A 23,632-nucleotide genomic window follows, 5' to 3' on the forward strand; every position below is an offset into this window, starting at 1 on the left:
TGGGAGCTATAGGCACTGCCCCCCGCGCAGCACCGGAAAGGAATTTTGTATGTCGCCAACCCAGGAAAAGATCCACGGTCCAAATCTGAAGTACTCTTTCTGCTATGTGTTGCTTTCTCACCATTGTCAAGCAGAAAAATTGTAAATCAAACCATATCTATATCAGTGATAGTAAAAGTACCACATATCGACATTGATGGGATGTAGCTAAATCGATACATGAAAAGAATCCTGTCACCTTAAACAGTTCGTTTAAAAGCTGAAAAAAGAGAAAATTATTGAGCCAAGCAACACACTCAAGAAGTTGGAAAAGGAACAGAAGATCTAAAGAACGTAAGAAGGAAAACAGAAAGAGCATACATTAATCCAATAGAAACAAACAACAAGTAGGAAAGAATTAATAATCTGTGCAAGTATCTCAAGAATTAGACTAGCAAATTAAACCTAAAAGTACTGCCCTAGACCCAGGCAACCCACCCTGGGGCCTGTTGTAGGCTTTAAACATTCCATGAATGTTCTCAGATTGTGGTGTGAGTTGAGAATACTGGGCTATCAATGTGTCTCATTGTTTACATTTGATACCGCCAATGGAAGCAGCCAACAGGTGGGCCTGAAGGACCAAAGGGACTGTTAGCAAGCCCAGGAAGAGCTATGGTCTTGGGGAAAGGTTGTATGAGAGGGACTGTGGCCAGAGGTGGAAGAACACAGCTATTCTCCAATCCCCCCGGTAAACCCAATCAAAAGTCAGAGGGCAAATGAGCCTAGATGATGCAGGTCATAGAAATGAATCTCTCAAGCCACAGAGCAGGTGGAGGAGTGGATGAAGGATATAGTGAAACAAGCAGAAAAAAACACAGCCCCGAATCTTTAAATCTCTTAAAGTGTTTTCTCATCTTAGGGCATTATCTAGAATCTTTAATAGTGGGTATTATGGCATCTTTCTTTTGATCTTAATGAGAACAAACAGACAGTTTCTCCATTAATTATCATGTGTGCTTTAGGTTTTTGATCAGCGGCACTTATCAAGTTAAGAAACTTCAGTGCCATGCATAAGAATGTAATAAGTTCCTAAGAACTTATTACAAATAGACATTGGGCTTTATCAGATGCTTCTTTGCATATGATGAGATAGTATGATTTTTCCCCTTTAATCTTTTAGCATGTAAATTACATGGATACAGTGTAGATTCTTTTTTTCTCAGTTAGAAATGTCTTGAGGCCCCTGGGTGGCCCAGTGGGTTAAGCGTCCAACGTCAGCTCAGGTCATGATCTCACGGTTCGTGAGTTTGAGTCCCGTATCAGGCTCTGTGCTGACAGCTCAGAGCCTGGAGCCTACTTTGTATTCTGTGTCTCCCTCTCTCTCTCTCTGTCTCTCCCTGCCTCAGGCTGTCTCTCTCTGTCTCTCAAAAAGGAATAAATATTAAAAAAATTTTTTTAAGGAAAAAAGAAGGAAATGACTTGATTTTTACGTGAAACATAATTTCACTGTAAAACAGCATACAGCATGTTTGTAAATGTTAAAGGATAATAATAAAATGACCACTCATTAGCACTGATACAGCATGAGAAATGGAACACTGTCAATAACCTGGAGGCACTGTGTGGACTGCGGCCCAGTCACATATCCTTCCACTGCCCAGAAAGATAGCCATTATCCTCAAATTCATGTTAATCATTCCTTTCCTTTGTATTCTGTAGTCCTCATTCATGTGTATGCATCCTAATATATATGGCTTAGTTTTACTGCCATTTAAAAATTATGCAGAGGAAATCAGTGCATATTAATTTGTCGTCATTTGTCTTTTTTGTTCAAAATTATGTTTCTGAGAGTCAGCAATGCTGAATTTCTAGCTGTAGTTCATTCATTTTCATTACGGTATGGTATTCCATTAAGTGACTATACTGCAATTTATTAATTAGTTCTGCCATTGATGAATATTTGAGTTGGTGATGACAATGCTGCTAAAATATTTTTTGTATAAGGGCCCAGGGACCCATGGGAAAGAATATCTTTGGGCTGCATGTCTAACATGTGAATTGCTGTTTTGTACGATAGGTACACTCTACTAAATCAGGAGAAACTGCTTCCCAGCTGGCTGCACTAATCTACATAACTCCTACCAGTGTAGACTGCACGACTCCTACCGGTGTAGATGAGTGCCCCCAACATGCTAATGTCAGATTTTAATTGTTGCCAATCTGATAATTCTGAAATGGCATTTAATTGAGGTTTTAATTTGCATTTCTCTAGTGACAAGTTAAATTGAGCCTCTTATCACATGTTCTATGACCACTTGCATTTCACCTTATGCAAAATGCCTGTTTATTTTGCCCATTTTTCTAGTGAGCTGTGTATCATTTTCTTACAGATTTGTAGGAATTCTCTTAATATTCCAGATAGTAAGCTTCTGTTTATTTTTTTTTTAAGTTTATTTATTTACTTTGAAAGAGAGAGAGAGCTGGGGAGGGGCAGAGGGAGAGAGAGAATCCCAAGCAGGCTCCACACTGCTAGCATGGAGCCTGATGTGGGGCTTGAACTCACAAACCGTGAGATCATGACCTGAGATCATGACCAAAATCTAGAGTTGGGTGCTTAACTGATGGAACCACCCAGGCACCCCTAAGCTTCTGTTTATTGCAAGTGTTGCAAATACCATTTTTTTCTTTTTCTTTTTCTTTTTCTTTTTCTTTTCTTTTCTTTTCTTTTCTTTCTTTCTTTTTTTTTTTTTTTAACCTTGTGGTTTCTCTCCCCACCCTATTGTGGTGAATTTGTTTAATGAAAGGTCTTAGTTTTTAATATGTATGAATTCATAATCTTTTTACATTCTTTATGATTTATGTATTTTTTTGTCTTAAGAAACTCTTCCCTACCCTGTGTTTTTAAAGATATTCCCATATGGTTTCTTCTAAAAAAGTAAACTTTGGCCTATTCCCTTTAAGTGTGTGATTTATCTGGAATTATATCCAGCCAACCTGCTAAGCTATCTATTATCTCTCAGAACAGACTCTATATTTACATTCATTTCCTACTGCTGCTATAACACATTACCACGCTCTCTGAGGCACAAAACAACACATTCATTATCGCACAGTTCTGGAAGTCAGAGTCCCTAAAATGAATCTCATGGAGCTAAAATTAAGCTTTCGGCAGGGCTTTGTTTCTAATGGAGACTCTAGCAGAAAATCCATTTCTTGTCTTTCCCAGCTTTTAGAGGCTTCCCGCATTCCTTGGCTCATGGCCCATCTCCAGCTATGCCCTCGCTCTGACATCTGCTTTCATTGTCTGACTCTGACCCCCTGCCTCTCTCTTCGAAGGACACTTCTGATTATACATGTCCACTGGATGATCTGGGATAATCACCCCATCTCAACACTCTTCACTTACTCAAATCTACAAATTCCCTTTTGCCCTGTAAGCTGCCCTATTCACAAGTCTCAGGGATTACAATGTGGGCATTTTCGAGGAGCCATTATGCTGCCTACAGCAATTTTGTTTCGCTGTAGATTTCTTAATAAGGCCCGTTTTGGTTTTCCTTTTTTAACTCCTCCAGCTGCTCTATTTTCTTAAGTGATTTGGCAGGCTAAGATCTCCATAAAGTGCTCAATAGATGGAGTAATAGAATTGTCCTGAACTTGTTCCAGAACTTAAGACAATATTGCTAAACATTCCATCATTGAACATGAGTTTGCTGAAGGGTTCTGAAGTTGCCTTTTCCTGGTCAAAGGGAGTTTTCTTCTACTTGTATTTTCCTAGAAATTTTGACCATGAATGTGTGTTGAAAACAATTGAATGCTTTTCTTTTTCTGCCTTTATCTTTCTCCTATAAGTTTCTAATCTGGAGAATCATAGTGATTTATTTGATTTGCTAGTATTTAATCAACCTTGAATTCCTATCACAAACCCAATTAGGTCATGATATATTTACTTTTACGAGCATTGCTATATATTTGCACATATGTCCATGAGTAAGATAGATAGATAGGAAATTTTCATTTCCATTAATTTACCAAGAAATTAGGAGATTTAGACATGGTAAGATTCATAAGAGGAGTTGGAAAGGCTTCCTTCTTCTTCTGTACTCAGAAAGTATGGGTAGGATTAGAGTGCTGCTTCTCAGCCTGGGGGACGGGGGCAATTTTACCTCTTCAGCGACATTTACCAGTGTCTGGTGACATTTTTTTTGTTATCAAATCTGTGGAGACACTGCTGGCTTCTAGTGCACAGAGGCCAAGGATGCTGCTATCTTACAATGCACAGGACAGCTGCCTCCTCTTTCCCCCAGAAAAGAATTTTATCTTACCCCAAATGTCAACAGTGCTGAGGCTGGGGGTTTCTTCTCACTCTGAAATAAATCATCACCATCCTAATTTGTAATTTTGTATTTTTTGAGAGGGGCTTCAAAACTTTTATAAGCTTCTAGGACCTAGATCTTGTGGGAAAAAGAGAGAGCACTGTGTAGAGGACAGGTGTGTGTGTGTGTGTGTGTGTGCGCGCGCGCGTGTGTGTAAGCAAGAGAGACAGACAGGGAACAGCCAGCTATTGGGCCAAAGCCAATATGAGAAACAGCTGGAAAAAGAGAGAGATTTTTGTCTTCATATAATTCTCAATCACAGTTAGTAAGAAATTGGCCACATGCAACAATGTCAAGAAACTGAAGGAAAGTCATCAGTATGGTATATAGTCTAGCAATTTTAATTCTTGGTATCTATCCTAGAGAAATGCTAGCACATATACATAAAGTTGTGTCTGAGGATATTCCCTGAAGCAATGTTTGTAAAAATGAAAAATTGGAAGCAATCTGTATGTCAAATCAGAGCAATAAAGTGAGATACAGTCATACAAAAACCCTACAGCAGTTATAAAGGAACTAGTTTTATATGTGTCAACATGGATATATCTCAAAAATACATTTTTGCATGAAAAACAAAATTGCATAACTATTCTTACCATATTTTGAATGTTAATACATTTATATATGTATGCATGTAATATCTTATATCTTCATACATTTATGTAATGCATTCACACTCAAAATAATACTACATATTTTCAGTAGGTAAAATGCATGTAAATATAAAAATGGCCTTAAAGGACCTCATGTTACACCCTGAACAAGTGTATAGAGGTATCTAACTCTGGAGAATAAGGAGTACAGCAACAAGATTGAGAAAAAAAATGTCAAGTGCACACTAATTTGATCTGTGTTGTTCTAATTTTTAAGAAGAGAATGTATACATGTGTTTCGTGGGTTATTGTTTAAAAAGTAGACAATGGAAAGACAATGAAATCATGCCCCATTGTTAACAGTGTTCATTCTCAATTGCAGGAATAATGCATGGTTGTTGGTTTCTGGTTTGAGTTCTTTTGGGTTTTCCAACTTCCTAAAATCATAACAAAAACACAAGTACAATTTTAATTGTGAAAGGAACATGATGGCTATTAGTCAAAGCGTTGGAGGTGAGAACTTAAAACCAACAAGTTCCTGGGAGAGTTTATTTTATCATTTGTGTGGCTGATTTCAACAGATTTAGCATGGTTCTGACAGTCACCAACTTTCTTTCCTTTGGGAAGTAACACGGTGCGGGGGGAGACACTCGCCCTTCCCCTGGAGACCCCTGACCTAGTCTGAACGAGGACCATCAAATCATTTTGCAAGGACTGGTGGAGGGGATTGCTCCTAGCACCTTGTTCCTCATCTTTCCGAAATTGAAGGCAAATTCCTCTCAGAGCAAGTTAATACCGTTCTTCCCATTTCATATCCTTAAAAGAAATGAAGGCCCATTTATCTGTATAGACTCTCTGTCATGCCACATTACAAAGCACATGTGAAACCTGATATTAATCCCTAATGATCTTTCGATCTTTCAATTGGTTTCTGTATCCAAGAGATGGAAAATTGAGAAAGACGCAAATCTGTTGAGATACTGATCCAGAATAGAAAAATGAGTTATGAAAAGGTACTTAGAACAGTAGCTGGTAAATATGGTATATGCTGTTAGTATTAGCTATTACTACTAATGGCATAGCTATTACCACAACCAATTCCAAAGCTAATAACACCACGGGAAGAAGAAGCAGATATTTTGATTGTTTAGAGCTTTTCTATGACGTTAGAAACAAATTTTTTAGAAGTTAAAATCTAGAGAGAAAGTGTCCTTATCTCTAGCAGAAGCTTGCTGTATGTGGTGTAAGTTCCCCCCCAGGAAGGGCGTTCACTCTCCTCAGGACCCCTCATCCCTGCCTACATCCTCCCCAGCTGTACTTTAACAGGGTTAATCAGAAAGTGTGGATGAGGGGGAGCTGGGGAAGAGGGGTTGTTTCTGGGTCCCAAGGACTTCCATTTCAGCACCCTTTTCCCTCCTTTTCAAGCCTTGAGGGCTCACTTTCCACTATACGAATTTGCCGGAAGCAAAGGTAGCATTTCCTTTCACTTGGTATATAAACCAGGAGATCATCTCTGTCATTCTGTGAAGGTTCTTATCAGAACTGGAAGAGTAAACCATCTTAGTCCGTGTAGCCTCTGCAGAGTCTCAGTTTGTGTATCTTGCCCCACCTTCTTGCTATTCTAGCACCATTATCAAGGGCTTGGAGTAAAGCCAAGAAAGACAACACAGAAGGTGGCATTTTGAGGGGGAGGTGAAATATATTCATGGTCCTTGACCCTGCCCCTTTCTTAGCTTTTTAAAGTTTGTTTATTTATTTATTTAGAGAGAGGGACAGAGAGAGCTCATGAGCAGGGGAGGGACAGAGGGCGGGGGGGGGGGTGGTGGTGGGTAGAGAGAGAATATCACAAGCAGGCTCTGCACTGTCAGCACAGAGCCCCATGCAGGACTCAAACTCATGAACAGTGAGATCATGACCTGAGCCAAAACCAAGAGTGGGACAGTTAACCTACTGATCTATCCAGGCATTCTGAGCCTGCCCCTTTCTGCCAGCTTTTTGCCAGTAAATAGTTTATTTATTTTGAGAGGGAGAGAACGTTTGAGCAGGAAAAGGACAGAGAGAGAGAGAGAGAGGGAGAGATAGAAAATCCCAAGAAGGATCCCTACTATCAGTGCAGAGCCCGACATGGGGCTTGAACCCATAGACCATGAGATCATGACCTGAGCCATGATCTATTTAGTAGATCTATTAGTAAATAGCTATTTACTATTTATTTATTTTCAGAGGGAGAGAGAGCAAGTGGGGGAGGGGCAGAGAAAGGGAGAGAGAGAATTCCAGGCAGACTCTGCACTGTCAGTGAGGAGCCCGATGTGGGGCTCGAACCCATGAACCATGAGATCATGACCTGAGCCAAAGTCAGACGCTTAACTGAATGAGCCACCCAGGTGCCCCTATAAATAAATAGACTTAAAAAAAAAACCTATATCACAGAAAAATATTTAATTTCATGGAAATACAATCATAATATATTATGTGACAAGGCGCCTGGGTGGCTCAGTTGGTTAAGCATAATATATTATGTGAGAAAAAGAGGGTGTAATAAGAGTATTATAAAATAATTCATGCAGCATCATCCTGAGGTTTTTTTGGCAGAGGGGAACAAAAGGAGTATATATATCATACATACACAAGGAAAAAGATAAAAAAAAATGCACTAAAACCTTAGCAGTGATTAGTCTGGGTAGAGTAATTAGGAGAAAATTTTCCTTTTGTGTATGTTTTCCTGCGTGCTCCCAAAGTTCCTACAGGAACTTAACCAGTTCCTATACTGGTTTTGTAATCAGAAGCAAAAGCAATAATATTTTCCTTTTTAAAAGGTGGTCGTAGAGCATGACTGGCTGGCTCTTTAGATAAGAACTCATAGCCTGTGTGCATTTGTGGGTCATCATACGCTCAGGGACCCCTTCTCAACTTTCAAGGTCATAAGCACAATTTGATTCCTCCACTAAAGAATAATGGCACAGAGATGAGTTCCTGCCCTCAACCACCATTACTCTGCCTATGTTATATTTCCATTAGGATAGAGTCCCCCAAATGTAGTAATTTCTTCAAAGAATTTGACTCTTCGAAGGCTCTTGAAGTGCGGTAACAAATTACTTTTTAAAAACTTCGTAGTAGCGTGGTTAGGAAGCCACAGTCTAGCGCTCTCCTACACTGAGCATTTGGGCAGTTTTAAAATTCTTTTCTGTATTATAATTTGTATTTATTTCTAGTAACCCTGACAAGTTCATATGCTTTCTTTCTCATTATATGTTCTTTGGTAAAAACTTTTAGAGAGCACTGATTCCACTCGTGTGAGAGGAAGAAGCAGGCGCCTAGGAAAGGAACACTGTTCCTCGGAGTCAGGAATCAGGGTTCCTGATTTCTTTTCTTTTTTTTTTTTTTTTTAATGTTTATTTTTGAGAGAGTGAGCCAGAGCACAAGCCGGGGAGGGCAGAGAGAGAGGGAGACCAGAGGATCCCAAGCTGGTTCCATGACAACAGAGACCCGCATGTGGGCCCGAAACACACAAACCCTAGATCATGACTTGAGCCCAAGTCAGCAGCTCAACCGGATGAGTCACCCAGGCGCCTCTACCGCAATAGTTTTCTACATGGCCTCCCCACCTCCATGCTCAAGCCCCTCCAAACACCAACCAGAGGGATTCTTTAAAATTTTTAATCAGGGCCTCCTGGGTGGCTGAGTTAGTTAAGGGTCCAACTTCAGCTCAAGTCATGACCTCCCAATACCTGAAACCCGTCATGCCCTGCCACTGGGCTCTGTGCTGACAGCTCGCAGCTTGGAGCCTGGAGCCTGCTTCAGATTCTGGGTCTACCTCTCTCTCTGCCCCTCCCCTGCGCCTGCTCTATCTCCCTCTCTCAAAAATAAATAAACATTAAGAAAAAAACCCACAAAATCTTTAATCAGATCATGTCCTTCTCCTGCTTAAAACCATCCAATGGCTTCCCAGTGCTTCAAAAATAAAATTCAGCTCTTTCCTGGTGGGCAAGGCTCTGCTTTGCGACGCTGTTCACTTCACTGCAGCCACACCAGCCTTTCCTTTGTTCCTCAAACATCCCACTTATTCCCATTCCAGAGCTTTTGTCCTTGCCCGGAATACCCTTTTGTCATTTACCTTGGTTCCCCCTCATTCTGGGTTTAACTCAAGCATCACCTCTGCGCCTCCCCCCATCACATTTGTTCTGGTTATTATTTTTCATAGCACCTAGCATAGCCTGGAAATGTCCTAATCCTTTCTTGCTTCACTGGTTCTTTTTCTGCCTCCCGCATCAGAAAGCGCTCAGACACCCAAGCTTGACTGGCTCCTTCAGTACCGCGGCCCCAGCCTCTTGTAGGTTGCCCATTAATAGCCGAGTAAATGAGGAGCTGCGTAAGCCTCCGTGCACCTCTTCTTCAGTGAGGTTAACCACCTGTGTGCGAGTAGGTTTCAGTGAAAGCACGCGCTCATTGAAGCCAGTGAAGCCTAGCTCGTGGATTTCTAGAAACTTCGGGAGAGGAAGCCTTAAAAGGCAAGGAGGGAGCCAGGGGGGCAGAGAGTCTCTGCCGAGTCTGTTCACAAGTGGGAGCGCGCAGGGGACCTAGCCCGACGCTTTTAGGGGAGACACGGGCATAGGGTCATTGCAAGAGTTTTCTTTTTGGGACGCGGGGACCTGATTGAAGGCAAACAGGGAGCCAAGTGAGAAGACGGACAGCCAAGGACCGGCGAGTCCGGGTGCGCTCGGTCGGTGTCCCGACACAGCTGGTCGGAGGTCGCCCGCCCTCGCTCTCAGGTGTCGCCGCGAACGCCTCCCTCTGTCCCCTCGCGGATCGGCTTCCTCAGAGGGCTGAAAGGACTTTCAAAGTACTAAATGCCATTGACATCTCTGAGTTAAAAAACAAACAAACACCCAACTCTGAAAAATGCACAAACGCTCGTAGAGAAAGATGGGGTAGCCGTCTCCCGGGAGGACGCCGCCCCCACCCGCTCGCGACCCTCATCCTCGCCCGCGTTCTCTTTGCCTCCCGCCTCCTAGGCCGCGCGCCGAGGGGCGGGGCGGCCCGCAGAAGCCGCCGGGCCGGGACTGCGCAGGCGCGGGGGCGGGCTCGCGGGCGGTGTCGCGCGCCGGGCAGTTCGCGCGGGAGCCGGGCGCAGGGGCGCCGGGGCTGCAGGTCAGTGGGAACGGAAGCGCCTGCGGGGCGGAGGGGAAGCTAGGATGGCGACTCCGAGTAGGAAGACGTCGACCCCAAGCTCCCTGGCCTCCAAGAGAGCTCTCCCGAGAGACCCCTCGTCGGAGGTCCCGAGCAAAAGAAAGAGCTCGGCCCCGCCGGCGCCGCCGCCACTGCCGCTGCAGTCGTCCAGGCCTTTCGTGGAAGGCTCGATCGTCCGTATCGTGATGGAGAACTTCTTGTGAGTGGCCGGAGGCCGCGCCGCGGCGGAGGGGGCAAGCTGCGTGGGTGGGTGAGGGTGGGTGGATGTGTGGCCGGCTGTGGGTCTGGTCGTGAATTCAAGCCGGCGTTACCGTGAGGATTTTTACTGAGAGGCCGTGGGGATTGACGTAGGTGTTGGTGTGGTAGGTGTGCGTCTGATGTGATGCGGATATTTTATTCATTCAGCCAGCGTTTTCTGAAGGCGTCATATGGCTGGCAGTGGACGTGGTAGGGAATAGATTTCTGGCGGCAGGGAGTCACGGCCTACAGACGGAGGACATAATCTGTAATTGACCAAAGTATGGGCGCTGGGAACTCACAGGAAGCAACAGTTAAATCAGAGGGGCAGTGACGCTGTGGCAGAATCGTGAAGAGTAAGCAGTTGCCAGGGGGACAAAATGGTGAAGGTTGTCGCGGATGGAGGTTGAAATGTACCAGAAAATTAAGCCTTACTCTCAATTGTTGGACCTCCCAGCAGTCCCTCGACCCCTCCAAATCCAGCTATCTTTTCTGGTTCCTTTTCTTTCTCTCCAGACAACTAATAATCATAATAATCGTCTTAGAATTTAGTATGTTTTAGCACAAATACTGTGTATCTCTCTAGCATCTTACATTTCTTTTGGTCGAAGTCTTTTTTTTTTCTTTAAAGCTTGCACATAGTGGCTTAGGGTAACAGAATTGTGGTAGCAATACCAGTGTGTTTTTCTTACCCCCAAGTATCTATCCTGTGCCAAGTATAGAAGTAGATGCTTTATTTACACAGTGCTCTCATTCTTGTAACATCTCTTCATCTCCATTGATGAGATGAGCTTGGAAAGGTTAATTTACCCATGTTTACACTGCTAGTAAGTAGCTGAATTGCTGTTTGAGTGCAGGTCAGGAAAGATAAATATAATCAAATGAGTTATCTACCATAATAATATAGATGAGTGTGTGTGTGTGTGTGTGTATGTATTTGTGCCATGGGGCACAAAGGATGAAGTGGTTAATTTCATCCACAACTGTGAGAAAGAGCTTTGTACGGGAGGTTATAAAAGTCTTGAAGGAAGAGTGTTGTAGACAGAAGGAACCACCTGCAACAGTTTGTATATTTAGGAAGTGTCTAGTATTTTAGTATGGCTGGAACGTAGGATGTGAGCGAATATGTGAACAGAGCTGATACTGAAGAGGGAGGCAGCTATTGAGAATCTGCGTTTTCTATACTAAGGAATTCCAATTTCATCCTGTTGGCAACCAGGATGCATTTTAAGCAGGAAATGACATGTGATTTATATTACTCTGGAAGCAGTGTGAAGGATGATTTAGAAAGGGTGCAAGATTGGAGGCAAGAAGACTTACAACAGTAAGGGATGATCAGAGTTTGAACCTTGGAGTAGCAGTGGGAAGTAGGAGCAGAAAGAAGAGATTTGTCAGGATTTGGCTTTAGACTGGGAGGCTGAGGGTAAGAGAGTTATGCAGTATTTTTCTCAAGTCTCTGCCTTGGTTCTTGGTCAGATGTGATGCTATTCAGCAGAAGGAACAATTTGGGGGGAAGAATGGTAAATGCTTTTTGGATCCTGTGATTTGAAGTTTCCTGTGGGACATCTGAAAAAGATCTCACATAGGCAGTGTTTTTAAGGGTCAGGAAAAGTGAACAGGTGAGAGATTTGAAAATCATGCATGTAAGTTGCAGAAATGCTTGAGATTGCCCAAGGGGAAATATTAGTAGGAGGAATAGAAGGCCAAGTATAGAGCCCTGGAGGAATGCCAACATTTAAGGATGAGCAGAAGAGGACCTCGGACTGAGAAGGAAGTGTTCAGAGAGGCAAGAGGAGAACCATGGGAGAGTATTCTCTCAGAAGCCTAGTGGAAAAAGTGTTTCAAAAATATCTGCTGCACCGGAGTTGGATAATAAGACTGAAAAGAGCCCATTGCGTTTAGCAAGTAGAAAATCTTTTACCCTTTGAAGCCATGGAAGCAGAAAATTTTGCAAGTCCTAGAAGAATGAATGAATGTGAGGAAATAAAGCTTGGGTGTGAAGAGAAAGAAAAAGGTGGCCGCAAAGTGTAGAGCTAGCCTGTTTTATTTTCAGGATGAGTGGACTTTGAGTTTTAGGAATGAGGTAGGAGATAGGAGAGGTAGGTTTAGAGAACCGAAGTGGCCTGGAAGACAGTGGTTACTGGAAGAATTCCTATGAGTGAACCAAGTCCAGTTGGATTAGACTGTAAGGTCAGCTGGCCTTTAAAGGAATTCAAGAAAAGCCTGTAGGTAATGTAAAGCAAGAATAAATGTTTTGGCAAAGAAAATATTCACTTCTTATGTCTTAGTAATTTCGCCTTTTTATAATTCAGGACGTATGATGTCTGTGAAGTATCTCCCGGACCTCACTTGAATATGATTATTGGAGCTAATGGGACAGGAAAGTCGAGCATCGTGTGTGCCATTTGTCTTGGGTTGGCAGGCAAACCCGCTTTCATGGGACGGGCAGACAAGGTGAGTTAACAGCAGTATTTTTAAAAAATTTGGAGTTGTGACTTGCTTTTAGTATCGAATCACTTCCTGTATCTCAATTCCTCGGGTGTAACAAACATATAGAGCTTGAATATAAAGAATGAAGTTGGCAGGTAGCGATGGCTGGAGGAGATTGCCACTGTAAAGGTATTTTGGACTATATATGAATCTAGAGAATTCTCCAAGTATGTGACACTTAAAATTCTTAGGAGTAGGGTAAAATGTCTTCTTAAATGTGTATTGTTGGGCTTGTGGAAAGGTGAAGTAAATTTACCAAGGGTGGAAACAAAATTGTGTGGATCTGAAGACTTAAGCTCTGGAGTTGTTTCCCCAGGGGCATTTGCTTACTTTGCACCCTAAAGCCTAGTTTTTGATTGGTTGCTCTGGATTGGGGGTCCTGAAGGTAGAGGAGGGCTAGAAGATGAAACTTGAAGTCAAGCACTGTATTTAGTAGGAAAAATAAACACTGCAGAATGAGATACAGAGTTACTTACTTACTTACCCTGATTGTTAGCTCTGAATTTGGTGGAGAAAAAAAAATCTTCAAAGAATTACTATTATTTTCTATTGAAAAATAATTGACGTACGATATTGTATTAGTTTCAGGTATACAATATAGTCAATATTTATATATGTATGAAATGGTCACAATAAGTCTAGTTGCTGTCTATCACTATACAAAGTTGTTAGAATATTATTGACAATATTCCTTATGCTGTAATTACGTCCCTATGTCTTACTTATTTTATAACTGGAAGATTGTACCTCTGAATCCACTTCATCTGTTTTGTCCACTCCCCTGTCTCCCCTCTGGCAATCATCAGTTCTCTGTGTTTATGAGTTTGTTTCTGTTTTGTCTTCCAAAGAATTCTTAACCACAAGCCTTAACACATGTTTAGAGCCACGATTCATCTTACCTCTGTGGCCTGATATCATAAATGATAATTTTAAAGTGGTCCCAGTTAGAAATACCTCCAGGCACCTGGCAGAAGCAGGTGCAAATCCTATGAAGAAAAATAGATGAAATTCAGTCCTAAAAATTCTAACATAAAAGTCCCGAGGAGTTCATGAATCCATACTTAACAATCAAAACATAGGAGGAAATGCCAACACAAACAGATTGCATCATCAGACATGCAAAGCTTGTAGATGGAGAAAATAAACTAGGGATATTTAATTTGTTTAAGGAAATAAAAGAAGTTTGGAAGAATAACAGGAGTAAGTAACAGATGAAGTAAATTCGACACAGAATCAAATAGAACTTAATAAAAATATGTTCCTTGAAGATAGAAATTTGGTGGACAGGTGAAACAAAGCAGACATATTTGAGAAAAGAATTTGTAACTAAAATACTTGAACATATTTGTTAAAATATTATAGAAGTAAAAAGAGAAAAGTCAAGGTTAAGACATGATAGGTAAAGGAAGATGATCCACTGTATGTCTGAGTATTTCCAAAGAGAGACAATAGACGAGGAAAAAACAATATTTCAAGAAACCATGACTGAGAATTTTCTAGAAACCTTAAAGTTTAAATCCTCAGATTCAAGAAGCCTGATCTAGGCAGGATAAATAAAAGAAATACACAAGCAGACATGTTGTAGTGAATTACAGAAGAGCAGGCACAAAAGTATTGTTCTCAGAATGAAAGAAGTGGAAAAAAAAAAAGCCTGAAATTCTCTCACTGAAATATTTTTGAAAGTATATAATTTAGGAAGAAGGAAAAATAATCCTGGAAGAAAACTCTTAAGAAGTGAGAAGAAATGTTGAGCAAAAAAAAGGCAAATGTATAGGGAAATTATATGGAAACTGCATAAAATAATGTCTAATTTGTGAAGTTTAGATCAAACCAGATAGAACTGTTGTCTTTTCTGGTAGTAACCAGAGTTAAAACACTCCATGGATTTGTATTGTCAGGGAGAAATTAAGATAATTGGTTAACTTCCAGTTTATTAAATTAAATATGCATGTTAAAGTTACATAGGTAAACCACTAAAACAATTGAAATTTATAAATCCTCCAAACAAAGATAAAAACATAGAGAGAGGGGAAGGAAGAAACAATGACTGCCCAAACAAGACAGAAGAAGCCTTTAGAGAGGAGGAGAAAAGAAACAAATATAGAAAAGGAGATTATTACAAAACATAAAATGGTTGAATAGTTGCAATAATTATTAGTGGTCTAAGTTCATGTTTAATTTGGAAGTCTGCTGGAGTAGATAAAGAAGAAAGCTCAGTTCTCCTGTTTACAACAAGCCTATTAAAGTAAAAAGCAACAGAAAAGTTAAAATGAAAAGATGAAGAAATACATAGGCAAATATATGAAAGAAAGGGATAACTGACTTGATGCCAGGCAAAATAGACCTTAAGCAAAAAGTACTTATGGAAGTAGATACGGTCATTAAATATTGATGAAAGGTCCAGTTCAGCAAGAAGGTAATTCATTTCTCAACTTGAATTCACTTAATGTAGGTCTAAAACATATAAACAAAATCAGAATTCCTATTGACAAGTTAACAAATTCATAATTGTGGTTGGAGAGCTATCGGTAATCAGATCGGTCAGATAAAAATTAGAATACGGAAGATTTGAACAACAGTTAAGCTTGAGCTGGTGGTCAGGTTATAAACACTGCGCTAACACTCGGAGAGCTCACATTCTTTTTAGGCACAAACGGAACATTACTAAATCCACATACTGAGCCATATGCAAATATAAAAAAAGTCAAAAGAATTGCTACCACACATACCATATTCTCTGATCATAATGCTATTAAGAGAGAAACAAGATAAGTAAAGTTTTCCCATTTGTTTGGAATGAAAAATATGCTTCTATATTATATATAGGTCAAAGAAGAAATCTTAATGGAAAATGAAAATAAGAGCAGAAATTAATTAAAAAAAAACAAACCCAAATCAGTAACTTTTGAGAAGAAAGGTGTTGGGGGTAGATAAAGTAGAAAAAAGGGATGGGGGCGCCTGGGTGGCTCACTCAGTTAAGTGTCCAGCTCTTGATTCGGCTCTGGTCATGATCTCGTGGTTAGAGGGATCAAGCCCCACTTTGGGCTGTGCTCACAGCGTGGATCTTCCCCCTTCCCCCTCTCTCTGCTCACACTCTGTCTCTCTTAAAATAAATAAACATTTAAAAAGGAAAAGAAAAAAGGAATGTAAAAATGCAATAAAGATATGTTGTGTGGTGATTGAAACAACTCCAAAATTTAAGTGGTTTAAAAATAGAGAAGGTTAATTCTTGTTCTTGCTGCTTACCCAGTGTAGGCCCTTTTGTGGTCACTTGGGTACCTAGGCTCATGAGGTCTTCATTTCAATATATACTTCCATGATGGCCACCTTGGGAAAGGGAACTGGCTGTTCATATTTCCTCCAAAACTCATGTATATTCTACTCACATTTTCACTGGACAGAGCCAGGTAAAACACCACACCTTGCATCAGAGGGAACGAGCAAATGCAGTCCTCCTGTGGGCTTGGAGCAGAGCTGGAGTTTTCATGAACTGTTGTAATGCCTACCACCAGGGCATTATCAGAATGCAGTCAAGATTTAAATGATTATAAGAGAATATCATGGTGCCTGCATGTGTCTGCCACTGTGGTGCTGCTTCTGTTGGGCCGTGTGCCTTGTGCACTGGGCTTGGCGGCTGCTGCCCACCGGGCCTGCCCTGCTGGGGACAAAGCTTTTGTTGAATTCGTGAGTGATGAAATTGAGGAGGAAAAGAAGATCTGGAAGCATAAATTCCTCCCCAAGATGTCTCGTGGTTGAGAGCTGGAAATGTATGGGACAGAAGCCAAATTATTGCAGAAAGGTACTGGAGAGAAGGTCACTATCACTTCAACATTAACAATAGCATGCTGCTAACATTTGATGGGGGGGAGGAGCCCTCCAAAGGGCAGAAGGTTGAAGAACAGTCTGAACTGATGGCCACTCTCAATTTCTTGGAAGTTACAAAGAATGGCTTAGTGCTGGACTGTCACTATCCAGAAGATGAGATTGGGCACGAAGAGGAGGTTGGGAGTGATGTTTTCTCATCAGGGAAGCGAGCTGTGATCCATGGCAAGTCTGCGTGGAAGGATATGAATTACACACTCAACACTGGTCCCCTGGGCTGAACTTTATATGACCACCTGATGGATTTCCAGTGGACTGAGGATAACACTTGGCAGATGAGTTGGTAGACTCAGCACAGCCCCTGGAGCACCAGGAATACCTGGACTTTTTTTGAAGATCTCAAGGTTGTCAAGAGCCAGTAAAGCAGGCAAGAGTTGAACACCTTAATTTTATGGCCGGCTTTGGCCAGGGAACAAAGCTACTCCGAAGCCAGACACACACGTACTTTGAGATAATTTTCATGCTAATATCATGGAAAATCATTCAAATTTAAATTATTTCCCTTGCCCTCTTACTTACTCATTTATGTCCTCTCTAATAAATCTGTTGTTCCTGGGTTTTTGGATAATATAATGATGGACAATAAAATTGATTATCTCCTCCAAAAAACAAAAAAGACTATTATGAACAACTTCATGCTAGTAAAGCTTAAATTCTTAAGTTGTAAATGTATAGTAGGTTTCTACCACTGTATAAATGATTCGAACTGATTCTTAGTAGAAAAAAATCAGCTGTTAAATTTTTTCCTAGGACATCAAAGACCATTAGTTTTTAACAACGGTCATTTTGTATTTTACACAAAGAACATGACTTAGGTACCAGAATCCATCAAGGAAAGAATGGGAAAACTATAAGCTAGTCTTACTCATGAGTATAGGAGCAAAAATCTCAAGAAAAGAAACTATAGTCTGATGAATCTAATACAAAAAATGCATCATACATTGTGACCAAATAGAATTATTCAAGGAATGAGAGATTGAACATTAGAAAAAATGAACACATCACGTTTTATTTTTATTTTTTACATGTCACATTTTAAATGACAACTGCATGAGCATCTCAGTAGAGAAAAAAGCATTAGTTCCACAGTAATTTATGATTTAAAAAACTCTTAGCAAATTAGGAGTAGAGGATACCTTTCTTTCTTTTTTCTTTTTTATGAATATAATTCGTCAAATTGGCTTACATACAACACCCAGAGCTCATCCCAAAAGTGCTCTCCTCAATGCCTATCACCCATTTTCCCTCTCCCTCACCACCACCCCCCCCATCCACCCTTAGTTTGTTCTCTATATTTGAGTGTTCTTGTGGTTTGCCTCCCTCCCTCTCTGTTGTATCTATTTTTTCCCCCCTTCCCTTCCCCTGTGGTCTGTCTGTTCACTTTCTCAAGATCTACATATGAGTGAAAAATATGATACTGTCCCTTCTCTGACTGACTATTTCACTCCATGATACCTTCCAGTTCCATCCACATTGCTGCAAATGGCATGATTCATTCTTTCTCATTGCCAAGCAGTATTCCATTGAATATAAACTTCATCTTTATCCATCATCAATTGATGGACATTAGGCTCTTTCTATAATTTGTTGAAGCACTGCTTAAACATTGAGGTACATATGCCCCTGTGCATCACCACTCCTGTATCCCTTGGGTAAATACCTAGCATGCTATTGCTGGGTCATAGGGTAGCTTGATTTTTAATTATTTGAGGAACCTCCACACTGTTTCCTTCAGAACAGCTGCACCAGTTGCATTCCCACCAGCAGTGCAAGAGGTTTCCTGTTTCTCCGCATCCTTGCCAGCATCTGTGGTTTCCTGATTTGTTCATTTTAGCCACTCTGACCAGTGTGAGGTGGTATCTCAGTGTGGCTTTGATTTGTATTTACCCTGGCGATGAGTGACGTTGAGCATCTTTCATGTGTCTGTTGGCCATCTGGCTGTTTTCTTTGGATAAGTGCCTGTTCATGTCTTCTGCCATTTCTTTACTGGATTATTTGTTTTTCAGGGTTGAGTTTGGAAAGTTCACTATAGATTTTGGATACTAACCCTTTATCTGATATGTCATTTGCAAATATTGTTTCCCATTCTGTCAGTCACCTTTCAGTTTTGTTGATTGTTTCCTTTGCACTGCAGAAGCTTTTTATCTTGATGAGGTCCCAGTAGTTCATTTTTTGCTTTTAATCCCTTGCCTTTGGAGATGTGTCGAGTAAGAAATTGCTGCAGGCTGAGGTCAAGAGGTTGTTCCCTGCTTTTTCTCTAGGGTTTTGATGGTTTCCTGTCTCACATTTAGGCCTTTCATCCATTTTGAGTTTATTTTTTGTGTATGGTGTAAGAAGGTGGTGTAGTTTCATTCTTCTGCATGTTGCTGTCCAGTTCTCCAGCACCATTTGCTAAAAGACTGTCTTTTTTCCATTGGATGTTCTTTCCTGCTTTGTGAAAGATTAGTGGCCCTACATTTGTGGGTCAGTTCCTGGGTTCTCTATTCTATTCCATTGGTCTATGTGTCTGTTTTGCAGCAATACCATGCTGCCTTGATGATTACGCTTTGTAGTAGAAGCTCAAGTCTGGGATGTGATGCCTCCCACTTTGGTTTTCTTCTTCAATATTACTTGGCTATTCGGGGTCTTTTGTGGTTCCATACAAGTTTTAGGATTGTTTGTTCTAGCTTTGAGAAGGATGCCAGTGCAAGTTTGATTGGGATTGCATTGAATTGGTAGATTGCTTTGGGTAGTATGACATTTTAAACAAGATTTATTCTTCCAATCCATGGGCACGGAATGTTTCCCATTACTTTGTATCTTCAATATTTTCTTCATAAGCTTCTGTAGTTTTCAGCCATATAGGTCTTTTAATCATTGGTTAAGTTTATTCCTAGGTATTTTATGGCTTCTTTGGTACAATTGCTAACTGGGATCGATTGCTTTCTTTCTTCCTGTTCTGTTGATTCATTATTGTGTATAAAATGCAGCTGATTTCTGTGCATTGATTTTGTACCCTGCAACTTTAACTGAATTCATGTATCAAGTTCTGGAGGTCTTTTGGTGGAGTATTCGTGGCGGTTTTCCATGTAGAGTATCATGTGTTCTGTGAAAAGTGAAGTTGGACATTCTTGCCAATTTTGCTGACTTTATTTCATTTTGTTGTATGATTGCTGAGGCTGGGACTTCCAACACTATGTTAAACAACAGTGGAGAGAGTGGACATCCCTGTCGTGTTCCTGATCTCAGGGGGAAAGCTCTCAGTTTTTCCCCTTTGAGGATAATATTAGCTGCGGGCTTTTCATATATGGCTTTTATGATGTTTAAATATGTTCCTTCTATCCCTACTTTCTTGAGGGTTTTTATTAAGAAAGGATGATGTATTTTGTCAAATGCTTTTTCTGCATTTATTGACAGGATTATATGGTTCTTATCTTTTGTTTTGTTAATGTGATGTATCACACTGATTGATTTGCAAATATTGAACCAGCCCTGCAGCCCAGGTATGAATCCCACTTGATCATGGTGAATAATTCCTATGTGATGTTGAATTCGATTTGCTAGTATCTTGTTAAGAATTTTTACATCTATGTTCATCAGGGATATTGGCTTGTAGTTCTCCTTTTTTGTGGGGTCTCTGTCTGGTTTAAGAATCAAGATAATGCTGGCTTCATAGAATGAGTCTGGAAGTTTTCCTTCCATATCTGATTTTTGGGAATGGCTTGAGAAGGATAGGTATTAATTCTGCTTTAAATGTCTGGTAGAATTCCCCACGGAACCCATCTGTTCCAGGACTGTCAATTTGCTGGGAGATTTTTGATAACTGATTCAGTTTCTTCACTTGTTACAGACGGGTCTGTTGAAATTTTCTATTTCTTCCTGTTTGAGTTTGGGTAGTGTGTGGGTGTCTAGGAATTTCTGAGGGATTGGTTCTGATAAATCCATTTTCATTCATGATTTTATCTATTTTGGTCTTCCTTTTGAGAAGTCTGGCTAGGGGTTCATCACTTTTGTTTGTTTTTTTCAAACAACCAACTTTTGGTTTCATTGGTCTGTTCTTTTGTTTTTTGTTTCTATATTGTTTATTTCTGCTCAGATCTTATTATTTCTCTTCCTCTGCTGGGTTTAGGGTTTCTTTGCTGTTCTGCTTCTAGTTCCTTTAGGTGTGCTGTTAGATTTTGTATTTGGGATTTTTCTTGTTTCTTGAGATAGGCCTGGATTGCAATGAATTTTCCTCTTAGGTTTGCCTTTGCTGCATCCCAAAGGGTTTGGATTGTAGTGTTTTCATTTTCATTTGTTTCCATATATTTTTAATCCTTCTTTAATTGCCTGGTTGATCCACTCATTCTTTAGTAGGATGTTTTTTTTTTTTTTTTTTTTTTTTTTAATGTTTTTTTTTTTTGGGACAGAGAGAGACAGAGCATGAACGGGGGAGGGGCAGAGTGAGAGGGAGACACAGAATCGGAAGCAGGCTCCAGGCTCCGAGCCATCAGCCCGGAGCCTGACGCGGGGCTCGAACTCACGGACCGCGAGATCGTGACCTGGCTGAAGTCGGACGCTTAACCGACTGCGCCACCCAGGCGCCCCTAGTAGGATGTTTTTTAACCTCCATGAATTTGGAGGTTTTCCAAACTTTTTCCTGTGGTTGATTTCAAGTTTCATAGCATTATGATCTGAATGTGTGCATGGTATGATCTCAGTTCTTTTGTATTTATTGAGGGCTATTTTGTGAGCCAGTATGTGATCTATCTTAGAGAATGTTCCACGTGCACTTGAGAAGAATGTGTATTCTGTTGCTTTGGGGTGAAAAGTTCTAAATATATCTGTCAAGTCCATCTGGTCCAGTGTATCATTCTTTATGGGTTTTCTGTCTAGATGATCTGTCCATTGTTGTAAGTGGAGTATTAAAGTTCCCTGCAATGACCACATTCTTACCAATGAAAGTGCTTAGGTTTGTGATTAATTCCTTTATATATTTGGATTCTTCCAAATTTGGTGCATAAACATTTGTAATCGTTATCTCTTCTTGATGAATAGACACTGTAATTATTATAGAATGCCCTTCCTCATCTCTTGTTACAGTCTTTAGTTTAAAATCTAGTTTGTCTGATATAAGTATAGCTACTCCAGCTTTCTTATGACTTCCACTAGCATGATAGATGGTTCTCTATCCCCTCACTTTCAATCTGAAGGTGTTCTCAGGTCTAAAATGTGTCTCTTGTAGACAGCAAATAGATGGGTCTTATTTTTTTTATCCATTCTGATACCCTGTGTCTTTGATTGGAGCATTTAGTCCATTTACATTCAGTGTTGTTATTGAAAGATATGGGTTTAGAGTCATTGTGTTATCTGTAGGTTTCATGCTTGTAGTGGTGTCTCTGGTCCTTTGTGGTCTTTGCAATACTCACACAGTCCCCCTTAGGATCTCTTGTAGGGCTGGTTTAGTGGTGATGAATTCCTTCAGTTTTTGTTTGTTTGGGAAAACCTTTATCTCTCCTCCTATTCTGAATGACAGACTTGCTGGATAAAGGATTCTTGGATGCATATTTTTCCTATTCATCACGATGAAAATTTCCTGCCACTCCTTTTGGGCCTGCCAAGTTTCAGTAGACAAGTCTGCCACTACCCTTTTGTGTCTGCCTTATATGTTCACCCTGTAGGTGAGGGCTGTTTATTCCTGGCCGCTTTCAGAATTCTCTCTTTATCTTTATATTTTGCCAGTTTCACTATGATATGTCATATAGAAGATTGATTCAAGTTACATCTGAAAGGAGTTCTCTGTACCTCCTGGATTTCCATGTCTGGTTCCTTCCCCAGATTGGGGAAGTTCTCAGCTATGATTTGTTAAGCACACCTTTGGCCCCTTTCTCTCTCTCTTCTTCTGGAACTCCTGTGATACGGAATTTGCTGCATTTCATTGAGTCACTTAGCTCTCTAATTCTCTCCTTGTGATCCAGAATGTTTTTATTTCTCTTTTTCTCAGCTTCATCTTTTTCCATAATTTTATCTTCTATATCAACTATTCTCCCCTCTGCCTCTTCAATTCTGGCTGTCCCCACCTCTAGTTTATTTTGCACCTTGTTTACAACATTTTTTAATTCATCATGACTATTTTTTGGTTCCTTGATCTCTGCAGTGGTAGATTCTCTGGTGTCTTCTGTGCTTTTTTCAAGTCCAGCAATTAATCTTATGACTATTCTAAATTCTTGTTCAGTTATATTGTTTATATCTGTTTTGAGCAATTCGTTAGCTGTCATTTCTTCCTGGACTTTCTTTTGAGGGGCATTCTTCCATTTCATCATTTTGGGTAGTTTTTTGTCCCTTATGTGTTTTAAAAGCTTGTTATGTGCCCTACACCTGCGAGCACTACTATATTAAAGTGGGGTCATACACTGTCTAGGGCCTGGCCCTTCAGGAGGTGTTTTTTGGAGAGTGTCACTTGCCCTCTGTTGTTGTAGTGTAGTTACTTTATCTCCCTACTTGTAGTGATGTTTTGAACCCTCCACTAGGTGTGCTTTGATTTGTTCCTTGAAGTGTCCTAGAAAGGAAAACAAAGAAACAAAAAACAAAAACAAAAACACCCAAACACACAAACAAACCCCAAAACAAAAATCCAGAAACATCAGCCACAAGTAAACAATAGGGTGGAGGAGGTGTTGGTAGAAGAGGCCTTGTCCCGAACAAAGAGAGAAATGACAGGAGCGGGGAAAAAGAACGAATAAAAATTGACCAGAAAAACTATAGGGCTTAATCCAGAGAGTGAGAAGGGGGAATAAAGAAGGAGGTGTGGAACATGTATCAAGAGAATGGATTAAATATGTCTGCTTAAACGAACTGACAACCAGAGTAACCAGACTAGAGGAGGGAAGAGATAAGAAGGAGAAAAGGAAGGAAGAATATGTCTATACAGTA

At 40.6% G+C, this 23,632-nt stretch overlaps 1 protein-coding gene and 1 pseudogene across 1 annotated transcript in view; both read left to right on the forward strand.

Annotated features, from left to right (window-relative positions):
- The first annotated feature begins 10,077 nt into the window (after positions 1-10,077).
- SMC5 (structural maintenance of chromosomes 5) overlaps positions 10,078-23,632 on the forward strand; it is a 95,947-nt gene continuing 82,392 nt past the window's right edge. The window contains 2 exon segments of the mRNA XM_030293004.1: positions 10,078-10,331; positions 12,682-12,823. Coding sequence (XP_030148864.1) covers positions 10,138-10,331; positions 12,682-12,823 — 336 coding nt within the window. The 5' untranslated portion in view covers positions 10,078-10,137.
- LOC115499236 lies at positions 15,955-17,350 on the forward strand (annotated as a pseudogene).

Source organism: Lynx canadensis, chromosome D4, assembly GCF_007474595.2.
Source record: "Lynx canadensis isolate LIC74 chromosome D4, mLynCan4.pri.v2, whole genome shotgun sequence".
In the NCBI taxonomy this organism is placed as follows: Eukaryota; Metazoa; Chordata; class Mammalia; order Carnivora; family Felidae; genus Lynx; species Lynx canadensis.